Raw genomic sequence first — 12,852 nt, 5'->3', positions numbered from 1 at the left:
AGAGCAGATGAAGTTGAGTGCTTGCACAGATTCTAGGAGAATGTGTGTTTTGTGTATTTTATAGAAAGGGCCATCAGTGTGATAGTTAACCTCTGCTGCGCCATTCCATACATGCCCGTTCTCTCTTCTTACTTAATCATTTCGATCATTTGCATTCATAAAAAAACAAATAAAATGGCAGAAGTGAAGTCTCATAACATCATTAATCAGTTTTCCATTGCGCTCCCTCCAGCTTTCCCTCCCTCCCCACCCACTAGGCTATCCGTACTGACCTGGTCGCTGTAGTAACTAACTTTTGCTCCCCAATCCCCACTAACTCTGCCATCCTCTCTGTCCTTTGTGTGTGTGTGTGTATGTGTGTGTCTTCGTCTTTTTGTGTCTATATGTACACATAAACAAACGTGTACATGGTGTACGTCCTCGTGTGGGAATGCGTGTGTGCATCTGTGTGTACGTACGTTTGCCTGCCAGGCGTGCAAGCTGCTGCAGGCAGAAAAGGGCAGAGTAGAAAGGTTGGCTCAGATTGTGTGTGAGCAGCGCTCCCAGCTGGACAGCTGTCCTGAGGCCACCAAGGAGCCCCTGCAGGAGCAGCTAGCCAGGGTCAGTACACACAAACACACACACATATGCACACAAATACACGCACATACATATATTTAGAAAAATATAGTGGAAGAGCCAATGGAAATCATGCATATTGGAGAAAATATTCAACATAAATGGGAAATCGGACAGCTGTATCGGTAAATACTAGCACTGACTCTAAACATTTGTTCACATGACAGACTCGTTTATATAATGTTTGCTTACTTGCATGTGAGCATGGCACACTTTCAGAGCTAACGTTCATTCTCAATCATTCCCTCTTTATCTTTATATTTTATATCATCTCTAAAGTGTCAGGCTTTGGTACCTGTTTGGTTCTTACAGACTCACTCTGACAGTCGGGTGTAATGTCTAAAGGCTTCACCTTTTGTGTTTGATGAGCGACTGTTCTTTGAAACGGCTTATCAAAGAGGCGGCACATTTAAATAATCTTCACTTTGGGGCGAATGCTTATGGTGTGTGTCATGCTGCATGTTTAGCCAAACGGTAGTGATGTGTTGTTGCATGTTTAGTGTTGATGACACACACATTAGAGATTTCACAGTCTGGTTTGCACCCGTGTCTACGTATGTTATGGAATGAGACGTATTTGATAAACGATTATTTGTCGTATTTGAGTATGTTGGCATTTTTTTGCTAATATTATTAGATGCGGGTTTTTATGTGAGAAGGTTTCTTTTATGGACACTTGCACGTATACTTGATGTTCTTTCTCTAATGTGGGGGCTACAAAAGCATGCAAAGTTTTGGATTAGTGGAGTTTTTCTAGTTTTTTATTGCAATTTCCGAAGTTCAAGTTTAGTGAAAGGGTTTAGGAGAGCGCAGCATCAGCTTTGGAAGTAAGTTTAGCCATGAAAGACAACCCATATTCCTACATTTATGCAGATTACCACCTATTATGCCTGTGTTACTTTCAGGTCATTATTAGGGCAATGACAGACTGCAGGATGTGCTACAGTACATTGCTGTACTCAAAAAATAAATAAAAAAGAATTAAAACATCAGTAGCAAAGGAAGACTGACTGCTTGGTCATGTGATCCTAGGGTACCAGCCCTAGATCTTCAGATAATTAAAGCCCGCCACAGCGGTCTATATCAAGCAGATTTAAGCTGTACTGCCCAGGGTACTGTGCTGCTTTGACTTCAGAAATCATACACTTACTCCCAGTGGCCACTGAAAAAATTGTGAGCAGTAGTGTACACTTGTATTATCTATTTCATTGTGTGTATCAGGACTGCGAAGTGCTTGAGGCAGAGACAAAGCGTTTTGAGGACCTGGAGTTTCAGCAACTCGAGAGAGAAAGCAGGCAGGACGAGGAGAAGGAGACCCACACCCAGCAGCTTCTTCGGGAGATTGCAGACTACCAACGCAGCACCGTCACCCGCAAGGTATCAGCTCTCTTCTCAGTTGTTCTTCGAAGTCAAACTTGGGCAAAACTGTCGTCTCTCACAAGGCTGTTATGTCTAAAATTGATTTAAAAATCCAGCCTGTTTAATCTGCTGTTTGAAGCTGAATTTGCTCTTTAAATGTAAATTTGTTTAGATTTGCAGCGTTAGCAGGAATGTTTGATTCATACTTTCTACGTAGGCTAGAGGCGCTTGATAAGTTTGTTCCACTCTCCCTCTCACAGGAGCGTCTGTTAACTCTGAAGAAGCAGGCGGTGCAGATTACGCAGCAGGCTCAACGAGAGAAGGAGAGCTTCTTGAAGGAGAGGAGCAACCTTGAGTCCATGCTGCAGAGAGTATGGCAGATTTTATGTTTGCATGTGCGTGCTGTGCTCTGTATTAATGAAGGGAAAAGTTCATTTTTGTGTCTGTATCCGTCTGCCAGGAGAAAGAAAGCCTGGCTGTGCTGGAAAGAAAATACCCTGACCTCACCGGTGGACGGAGTTTCACCCTGAGAGAGGTAGGTGTGATTGGCGGCTGCTGTGGTTACTTACGAGTCCTGGAACGGGCGATATCCTGATTTTAATGGCTATGATTTCCTTTTCCGCTTGCTAGGATTCAGCCTCCTTGGCTGATGTGTGTCGCTCCCTCCTTTCCTCAATTTTTCTCAAGAACGCAGAGGTACTTTGCCCTCCTGAGCTAATATTTACCTTTTTGTGTTCCACTTTATTTTCGGTTTCCATTTTTTCTCTTTATTCCCAGTCTTCTTCTTTGTTTTGCCACTGTAGCCTCTTGTTCTAACTGCTAGCTCTTGTAACGCAGGACTAGAAGTTCCAGAAATTTGAGATGAAGCTGATTTTGTTACGTCCACATACTGTATGTTAATGCTGACATAATCTTTTTAGTGTGTCCTTTGTCTCATGTTAACAGTGTTGTGTGTAAATAACTTATTTCTGAAATTGCCACTAAATTTTTGCATTGTTCTAACAACTAATTTCCACGGCTAACTCACTTCCCGCTATGCCTCACCCCTTCTCTCTCCACATGACACCTTGCAGGGCTATGTCACAGTCAGTGAAATCAATGAGCTTTACTCACAGCTTGGGCAAGACCCTAAACCTGCTCCTGCCCCCACTCTGACCAAAGCCTCTCCTGAGCCCGAGGCAACCCTTTCCCCTGATGAGGACACCCCCAAACCAGCGGAGGATGAGGTGTGTGTAGTGGTGTGACAGGTTTATCGTGTGTAGATAAGTACGCCGAGGCGGATGGTGCAAAGTTTGCGGCTGGTTCTCTCCCCCAGCTTGTCTTCCTGTTTCTGCGCTCATTTCAGCTTTCTGACAATGTTCCTTTCTTTTTCCGAAGCTCTGTCCTTCTTCCTCACCTGCCGACTGTCATTCCTCTTCCTCCTCTCCTTCTTCTTCCTCCCGTCTAAATCCCCGCCCCCTCCCAAAAACGCCCTCTGTGCACTGGCCAGAGAACATGGTGACATATCGAGACCCTTCTCCTCTCCCTGACTCCCCCCCACCTCCCCTTCCTGTCAAAAAGCGCCATCAGCAACACAGGCAGGTAATATGTGTGTGTGCATATGTATACCATGTTTACATATCTTTGTGGGGACCAAAAATTGGCATGCTATTATACTTGTGGGGACTCCCAGCCATTACGGGGACAAAATGGCCGTACTCACAAGTTTGAAGGCATTTTTGAGACTCAAAATGTGGTTTTAGTGTCAGGGTTACAATTTGGTTATGGTTGAGTTTAGGCTAAGGGTTAAGGTTAGGCATTCATTTTCGATGGTTAGGGTTAGGGTAAGCGGCTAGGGGAAAGATCATGTCAATTAGATGTCCCCACAAACATATGAAAACACGACTGTGTGTGTGTGTTCTCTCTGTGAGAACATCTGTGTTTTATTTTTATATCACAAGCATATTACATTGAAACTAGATCAGTCTGTCTAAAGAGTAAAATTATGGAATGTGGGTTAAGAAAAGGGAGAATGCATTTCTGCCTCTGTGACTTATTGATTCTACCAGCAGATGGCGCCAGAGTAAGACATTTTAAATCCTGCACACGAAGACTTTGGATTACACTTAAAATATGGGGAGATTGATATATGACTGAAAGTGAAATGAATAATTGTCATTTTTAAATGAAGTTGAGTCGGTAATTGTGTTCATGTTTTCTGTGTGTGTGTGTGTCTCATCAGCATTTCCGTCTGCTGGAGGAGAGGAAGAGGTCTGAGAAAGAAAGTGGCTCACATCTAAGTGATACATTACCTAGGAAGAAAACCGCGACCGCCATGAACCCCCAGTTTATGTGTGCAACACTCGGGCGCAGCTTCCCCGCAAAGGTACAAACAGAGATGATTGTGTATTTAAAAAAAAAAATATTGACAGCAACTTCCGACTAAATATGATTAGATTATATTAGATTAAATCTAAAGTTGATTTAGTGTGAAGGTTTGTGGTGTTTTTACAGATTGGAGTTCACAGAGCATCTTGTTTTCCTTGACATCAAATGCGAGATGTGTTCATATGTCTGCTCTTCTCTTCCTCCAAAGTGCTGACATTTTGTCACGTTTTCATGAGAAATCGGGAGCATGGGAGCTATTCGTGATGTGCATGTCTAACCTCACTGCACAATTGACTGGATCACTTCCAAACTCGTCCCGCCTTTCTGCGCAGCTTAATTAGTTCTGATTGGATCTCATTTTATTCATTGACAAATGTGTCAGTATGTTTCATCATAGTTTTTGTCCTTGTGCATTAGTTTTTGTTTAGTTATCGTCTCGCTCTCGTCAGAAAACAAAGGTTTTTTTTACGAAAACTATGTTGGAAATGATTGGTTTACAAATTTACCACTAAACGTCAAATTTGGTCTGTGTATCACTTTTCGGCCTCACCACTTGGTCTTTGACTTATAGTGTTTATTATAAATAGAATATGAAGCACCCATTTCTTCTCCGTCTTCTTGATTCTTTATAGTCCCATCAGCCTCTGGTACAGAGTACAAGTTGTGGGAGTATTCTTCCAAGAATCCTCAGTTTATCCAATAAGGAAAGTGAATCTCGACGTCTGCATAAAGGTAAAACACACACACAAATACACTTAACTTCACTTGATCTTACTCTTTTTTTTTTCTCATGTATCGCACAAACACACAAAACCACATTAATCGCTGAGCTGGGATTTGAAAATGCACCTTATATGGAGACAATATCCCAGCAAGAGGCTTTGTTTGTGGGTGTGCACCTCATTGTGTTTTGATAAATTCCACATTTGCTTATCTGTCAGTGGAGATAGTGGAGGAATGTGAGCGTTCCATCACTTCGTGGGGATTTACATGAGCTGTTGTAACGTCTTCACTGTTAAGAAAATATGACACACCACAGAGTGTAAAGCGTTTGCACTCTGTGTGGATGATTGCTGTTTGGCCCAGAAAGATACAGGATGCCACCTCAAGGACACCATGCCTCCTCTACATAGCAACCTTTTGCATAGGCATCGCTATTATAAATTAAATTTAGATTTGCACCTACTTAGACATAAGAATAAGTAGTTTAGTCTTTCATAAAATACATTTTTCATTGCCCTTCAGACAACAAATCAGTATTTTGGGGGATCATTTTGAAGTACTGTGTGTCTCATGTTGTAAGAGTACTGTTGTTGTTTTCTGGGAACTGGCACGTGTATCTGATGCCTTGGCCCCTTTATTCCCTTGATCTGGCTCATCTGATGGGTGGGTCTAGTAAACAGAGCTGATGGTATCAGTTTTTGTGTGTGTGTGTGTTTCTTCCTGTACCAGGAGGCTTAGTTAGTCTCTCTTTAAAGTGTCCGCACTGTAGATCTGTCATCATTCATCCGTCAGCTTCTTGAGAATATCTTTTTGTCTTTCCAGAAGTCTTTGGACAGTTTCAGGCTGCTGTTTTTATTCATTTTTAAATCTCAAAACCTGTTTCTGTGCTTGTTTTACAGAAAATATTTTTTCCTCTTTCTTTTCCATTTATTTTGTGTGCTTGAGTGTCTTACTGTTAGGCCGCAGTTTCACCTAATCGTAGCATTAAGGCCTGGATATATTTTTTCCTGGGACGTGTGAGTACACAGTGTAACGGTGGCGGGGCATTGTAATCAAAATTTGAACCCATCTGGGCAGTCTGTCCCAGAAGAAGTTACACCGACAGGTAGAAGACTCGGGTTGATGCGTGGGCAGGAGGAGTAAGTAACCTTGGTTGCTACTGGAGAATTCATCCTTTTTCATCTTCATTGCGTTTGTGTGTATCCAGGTCAGCCGAGCTCCCGAGCTGCTTCTCAGACCAACGTCTACCTCGATGCCTTTGGGTACCGTGAAAACCAGGCCTTTGACACAATGAGTGTGGATAGTAGTGATTCTATTGAAACCAGCATCTCTGCTTGCTCACCTGACAACGTCTCCAGGTAAGTGACACAAAGGCCTGTCAGCAGTGTGTATGCGCTGGTGAAAATAACTGTTAAAGACGTCTTTAGAATGAGTTGAAATGGGACAGAAAGTTGGATGAAGTGGGGAGGGCTTGCTAGCAAAAAATTAAATAAAAAAAGAGTTTCCTGCCTTTCATGTTCCCTCCTTGGAGAATAGGATGTGTAGAACTGAGCGTTGTAGCATGAGTTAAGGGGGGAGGACTCTGTTGATTAGAGTTGTAGGGATCAGCTTACGGAAGACAGAAAACATAAAGGGGTGTGTGCGCGGGTGCCTTTCCAGTCAGCCCCCTCAGGTTCAGATTAACTGAGCAAACCAGCATGAGTGTGGAGGTCCATTTAGGGGTTCAGCCCCCCGACTGGAGTAAAACCATGTGTGCCTGCTTTCCCTCAGTCCTTTTTACATCTTTTGTCTCCCCTCCTCTTGTTTCTCTGAATGGTATGGTCTTGTTCAAGCAGATTTTAAACCATTTGCAGAGTTACATCTCTGTTTTGCGCGTTTTTATTCTCACTGTGCTTTGGCTCAGATTAGGCTGCATGAGGTTATATTGCACTGGAAGTCACGTTGGGGAATGTGGATCAGTTTTATGCCAGAGCTGGATTTTTTTTGTTAATTTGCAGTGATGAGTTCTGTTTCGGGAGATAGAAGTGTTAGAACAATTTTTTTCCCAAGTAGTCCAGAACTCGAATAAATACATTTGGAACTGCACGGGTGTATATTGAAAATGAGTGCAGTTACCTCTCGTCGATTGAGGTAAGAAAAATGCCATCGGTGGTACTGTTTAATTCATATTTGACTTTGGTGATATGTTGATATTCATTCATAATTAAGTACTTTTTCATTTAATAGTAACAAGCGCTCTAATTTCTTTCAAAATGATTCGACTTGTTACTGTTTTTGGATTCTTTGCTGGTGTTTCGTTGAGAAAAAGCATCTGGAAACTGATGAAAAAGACAATGAAAAAATAGCAGGGAGTGGGAAAAAAAAAAGGGTTTTTTTTCCCTTTTGCAAATGTTCTGGTTTTTTTGTTGTTGTTTTTTTCATGCCCTCCCTCCCGTTCCTTTTTTGTCCTCTCTGCACTCGGGCTGCTCCACATTTCTCCACCCTGTCTCGCTTCCTGATTTGTTTATAGTTCAGTCTGATGTGCACCATTCTTCTTAGCACTGTTGTGACATCAACACCGGGTATTCATTTCCTCCTGGATCCAGATAAGAAGCTGTGTGTGTGTGTGTGTGTGTGTGTGTGTGTGTGTGTGTGTGTGTGTGTGTGTGTGTGTGTGTGTGTGTGTACGGGTTCGTACTATCCTGGTGGGGACCAAAATCTGACTTTTACTATCCTGGTGGGGACTTTCTGCACCGTGGGGACCAAAATCCAGGTCCCCTCGGGGTTGAAAGCAATTTTCACACTCAAAATGTGGTTTTACTGTCAGGGTTACAATTAGGTTATGGTTAGGTTTAGGGTAAGGGTTAGGGTTAGGCATTCATTTTTAATGGTTAGGGTTAGGGTAAGGGGCTAGGGAAAGCATTATGTCAATGGGATGTCCCCACGAGGATAGCAAACCAGACATGTGTGTGTGTGTGTGTGTGTGTGTGTGTGTGTGTGTGTGTGTGTGTGTGTACATTGCTTATGTTGCTTAAATCTGGTTACACGGTCATATTTTGGGAATTGGCCATCCCCTGAGTATAAAAAGGCAAATTCCAATAACAGAAATATTTAAAATGTAGTGCTCAGACTTGGTTTAAGGTTAGGGTAAAGCAAGTTATGTTCAAGGCTTGGGTAACGTTTCATAAAATGAATGTAAGTCAGCACGGCGGTAGTACCAGAAGTGCATTTGTGAGAGTAAATAGACTTGGCAAGAAAATTAGTGTGAGAAAAAGAATTACTGCTTGACGTGACAGAGAAATACATACATAGATCCTTTCGCTGTGATGTCAGGAGTGAGTGTCATGTGTAGACCATATGCAGTTTGGGAGACCCTAAATTAGACAAGGCCTCAAAGACCTAAAGAGATAATATAGATGGTTTGGTTGTTAGATTGCCTTGGCAACGCGGCCTCTTTTCTTAATGGATTTCCTCTTTGATTTAGCGCGCACGCACACACACACACACACACACACACACACACACACACACACACACACACACACACACACAAGCAGTGAATAATCAGTATTCTCAGGACAATTTAGTGTTTACTTTGGAATGTTAAACAGAGTTCTTCTTTTTGGCTGTAGATCTACATGTGTTGCATGCATGTATGTACACACGCTGCAACCATTCATCGACTAACTCAAAAAACTCCTTTATGAAAAAATCCTCGATGCAAGTTTTTCACTTTGATGTTTTGTTTAATCCACAACTCTTTAGGGCTCAGTTGTCACCATGAAAATGTGAGCGTTTCACCCACGCTAGAGACTACAAATAAAGCTGCAATAGAAGATGTAGATGAACTGTTTAAATTAGGCAGCTTACTAAAGCCGTCCCACTTTTTATCACAATGTTAACTGCAGGGGTGAGTCTAAAGGTGGGCACGGGGTGTACTAGGCCATATTTATTTGAAGATTTTAGTAACATGATTTTGCAGATTTATATTAATATAAAAATAAATAAAGTGTTTTATTTATTAAATGGTATTGTATATAATATTTAAAAATATAAAAAATAAAACTGCTAAGTTGCACACTGAATCATTACTAGCATTAATTGTTATTATTAATTATTAACAGTTGTACCATCAGAATGTCACTTTTATGCTGACATGCTCGCTCCTCTTCACTGACTTACTATTGCTCGGTGATAAGACAAAAGTATTTCTAATCCGATTACTTGATTAACTCGAGTACTAAAACAATATCAATAGTTGGAGCCCTATTCATCAAATTTCAAAGAAAAGTCCAAATTCATTGATTTTCTCATGTCCCACTTTTCCCACTGTTTTTTTTTTTTATTAACTCGCGAGCTACTCCCTTGCATTTTTGGAAAATCCCAAAGTGTGTTTTTTTGTTTGTTTTTCTATAAGTGTTTGATGTAAAGCAAAGGATACATTGTTTTCTTTAATGATTGCTGTATGTGCTTTTTGTGCTGTAGTGCCAGTACGTCAAATGTAGCCAAGCTGGAGGAGATGGAGCGCCTGCTGAGAGAGGCGCAGGCCGAGAAGAACCGCCTCCTCGAACACAAGGTCACTATTTGATTTATTCATATTTTCACATTTTATTTAATGTTAGAGAGATATGTAGCGTTAAAGCCAATATGCAGATCAGTTGAGTATCTTTCTAATAATTCCAAACCTTAAAAGATAGAGGTGCTACTTCATTTGCCCAAACTGCAAAATTGTTGTGTTTTTTATGTGTGTGTCATTAAATAAACTGTGGCTGCATCTGAAGGAGCGGGAAATGGAAATTCGAAAGCAGGCCTTGGAAGAGGAGAGGAGGAGACGAGAGGAGCTGGAGAAAAGGTTACAAGAGGAGACCAACAGACGCCAGAAACTGATCGACCGCGAGGTGAAGCTTCGAGAAAAGCAGAGGGCGCAGGTAAGACAGAAAATGAAGTGAAGCACACGTTTGCCATGAGCGGGCTCATGCGTCAGTGTGTGCAGCTTGATTATTGATAACTGTAGACTCACATCTGGGAAGAGCTGTGGATAATAGAGGTTCTTTATCCAAAACATACTTGTGAACTTTGAGGGAGCTAACCTTTTACCTTCTTTTGACAGTGCACTCTGTCTTGTTTCTGTAGCTTACTTTTATACATTTCAGACATACTTACAGCACCTCCTTCTGCATGGTTTTAATCATGTCTGTGTTGACAGTTCTCATAGTAAGTTTCATCTATCATCTTTAGTTCTTTTTCTTGGACCATCAAATGTTGGCAGCAGAACAAAGAGTCCCATACTCTGATGTTTCCTAATGTATGACTTTCTGTAAATCTTTGTGTTTTATAGGAATTTTGTAAAAACAAAAGAATTCATAAGAAATTGTAAATACATCTTTGTCATTACACTCTCAAATGATTCCTCTCCCTCAAGTCCCGGCCTCTTACTCGATATCTGCCTGTGAGGAAGGACGATTTTGACTTGCGGGCTCACATTGAGTCGGCGGGCCACAGCCTAGACACGTGCTTCCACCTGTCCATCTCTGAAAAGACCTGCCGAGGCTACTTGGTCAAGATGGGAGGCAAAATCAAAACGTGGAAGAAACGCTGGTTCGTCTTTGACCGCAACAGACGCACACTATCCTACTACGCAGGTAAGGACAGCGCACACTTGCAACCACACACAGCAAAGTCTGATTTAAAACAATTAAAAAACCTGTGTGTGTAGATAGAATCACATACATGAATGTTAAAGTTTTGTATTTCTTATAGTTTGGCATGTACTCTTATGTTCTCTCCAGACAAGCACGAAGTCAAGTTGAAAGGAGTCATTTACTTCCAAGCTATTGAAGAAGTATACTACGATCACTTGAAGAATGCACACAAGGTATGCATTCTCCAACACTGATACAAAAAGTGCATCATAACTCTTTCTTCTTCATTCCCCATTCATTCTCTCTCCCTCCTTCAGAGCCCAAACCCCTCCCTGACCTTCAGCGTGAAGACTCACGATAGGGTCTACTACATGGTTGCTCCCTCTCCCGAAGCCATGAGGATCTGGATGGATGTGATCGTCACAGGCGCTGAGGGATACACTCAGTTCATGGTGTAGTGAAGCAGATGTACGGGCCTCATGTTTTTTTAATGCTGCAGTCCTTTGTGGGTTTTGAAGATATAAGTATCAGCTCCTTATTTTCCTCCTGGATGAAGATTGTGTGCATTTGTGTTACACAGATAACACTTCATGTTGTGTTACAGAGCTCTCATGTGAAATTGCGGGCAGATATTGGACAGTTTAACAGTTTAACTGTCTTCAGAGAAGAATAAAGTTTTTTTGTTCTGATTTTTTTTTAAATGTAAGTTTGAAGCATTAGTTAAACCAGAGCTGACTTTGGCCTCTATATTATGCCCTACAGTGTTCAACATCTTATACAAACTGTATACATATTTCCAATATTTCCAAAGAAACAGGGAAAAAAAGCATTTCTAGATTATGAAATGCCTCATAATCTATTAAAGGTATTTTTTTTAATGAATTCATTTCATTTCATGGGGCATTCTCAGGTCTTAAATCTGCATGGATGTGCATGCATGCATCATATGATCATGTGTGAATATATACACATGTGATGAATTGCCTGCTCTGTGGGCTTTTCGTGTAGCTCCAAGGTGCTATACTTACACGGTAAATGACACTAATATTCCAAGCCACACTCGCACAAACCAAACTAATCAGCCCCTCTCTGAATGGATGCAGATGCCGGGTTTACAACAGTGTCAGCATAGGTAACGTGTTAAATAAACGCCAACGTATTTGTACATTTTGCCTGCTAATTTCTTAAAGGTTATGACATGTATGATCCATTATCAACTAAAGATGTGTGTTTGTGCCTTTTAATCACATTTTATCTATATTTTTTTAGCACTACATGCATCTACATACAAAACGCCAAAGTGGTGAGAAAGTACGCTAGTGTGGAATTGAGGTCCTGGATGGTTTTTGTAAGGAAGAACTTCAGCAGGATGAAGTTTTATTGTTAGATGTCAAGCAGACGAAATCTATGGTACACACATTTATTTGTCCTAAAGTGACTGATTACTGTGCTGCTGCTTTAGTCCACTACATTTCATTACATTACATTTATTACCACTAATTTAATGTGTTTTATTTTTTAAATGACTATTCCACTATGATCACTAATGCTGCTTTGTGTATTATACTCCACACTGCATTAGCATATTTCTGTCCGCTGATAACTGCAATTATAATCTTGCCTCCTGTGTTTTTGTGTGTTGACCAAACTTTATACATATGTGATACAATGTATATTTGGTTTCTTTGCTTTGAAATATCTTTTAAGTGGAATATTGTCTGTTTCGACATGACGTGCTAAGCATATTTTTACCAAACTAATGGAGTTGTCACAGAGGAAGCTTTCATGTGTTTTAATTCATCCAGTATTTTTATATAATTGATTTTTATGTTGATTTTACTGTATTTATGCCAGTACCATTGCATGTATCTTAATTTTGTATTTTCATATGAATAATAAAAAAGAATATATAATAAATAAATCATTCAGCTAAAATGTATTATTACCTGTGTGTGTCTGCACTCTCATTTGTCCTATGTTACAGTTACAGTACAGACAGGTGAAATCCACACAGCCAGCCCAGAATCAGGGATGCACCCACCTTACTCCACCAGCCTAAACTAAGCTCAGTAAATCTGTTCCAGTTCATAGATACAAGGCCTTACTAAGTAAAGCACACTCCCCTAATCCACCTGACACAATATTAATAATAAATATTTTAGAA

At 40.8% G+C, this 12,852-nt stretch overlaps 1 protein-coding gene across 8 annotated transcripts in view; it reads left to right on the top strand.

Moving 5' to 3' along the window:
- phldb2b (pleckstrin homology-like domain, family B, member 2b) overlaps positions 1-12,613 on the top strand; it is a 37,807-nt gene extending 25,194 nt beyond the window's left edge. For 4 of the 8 annotated variants that reach the window (XM_063483896.1, XM_063483902.1, XM_063483901.1 and 1 more), the window contains 14 exons: positions 472-600; positions 1,840-1,995; positions 2,238-2,348; positions 2,438-2,512; positions 2,608-2,673; positions 3,051-3,203; positions 4,199-4,342; positions 4,977-5,076; positions 6,275-6,425; positions 9,532-9,622; positions 9,828-9,974; positions 10,469-10,688; positions 10,836-10,921; positions 11,006-12,613. In XM_063483896.1, the coding sequence (XP_063339966.1) occupies positions 472-600; positions 1,840-1,995; positions 2,238-2,348; positions 2,438-2,512; positions 2,608-2,673; positions 3,051-3,203; positions 4,199-4,342; positions 4,977-5,076; positions 6,275-6,425; positions 9,532-9,622; positions 9,828-9,974; positions 10,469-10,688; positions 10,836-10,921; positions 11,006-11,146 (1,770 nt within the window). In that variant the 3' untranslated portion in view covers positions 11,147-12,613. The remainder of the gene's footprint in view (positions 1-471; positions 601-1,839; positions 1,996-2,237; positions 2,349-2,437; positions 2,513-2,607; positions 2,674-3,050; positions 3,204-4,198; positions 4,343-4,976; positions 5,077-6,274; positions 6,426-9,531; positions 9,623-9,827; positions 9,975-10,468; positions 10,689-10,835; positions 10,922-11,005) is intronic. The other 4 variants (XM_063483897.1, XM_063483898.1, XM_063483899.1 and 1 more) reach the window with 4 other exon arrangements.
- The last annotated feature ends 239 nt before the right edge of the window (positions 12,614-12,852 follow it).

This window comes from Pelmatolapia mariae, linkage group LG9 (assembly GCF_036321145.2).
Source record: "Pelmatolapia mariae isolate MD_Pm_ZW linkage group LG9, Pm_UMD_F_2, whole genome shotgun sequence".
Lineage (NCBI taxonomy): Eukaryota > Metazoa > Chordata > Actinopteri > Cichliformes > Cichlidae > Pelmatolapia > Pelmatolapia mariae.
This window is presented reverse-complemented; position numbering and strand designations above follow the sequence as displayed.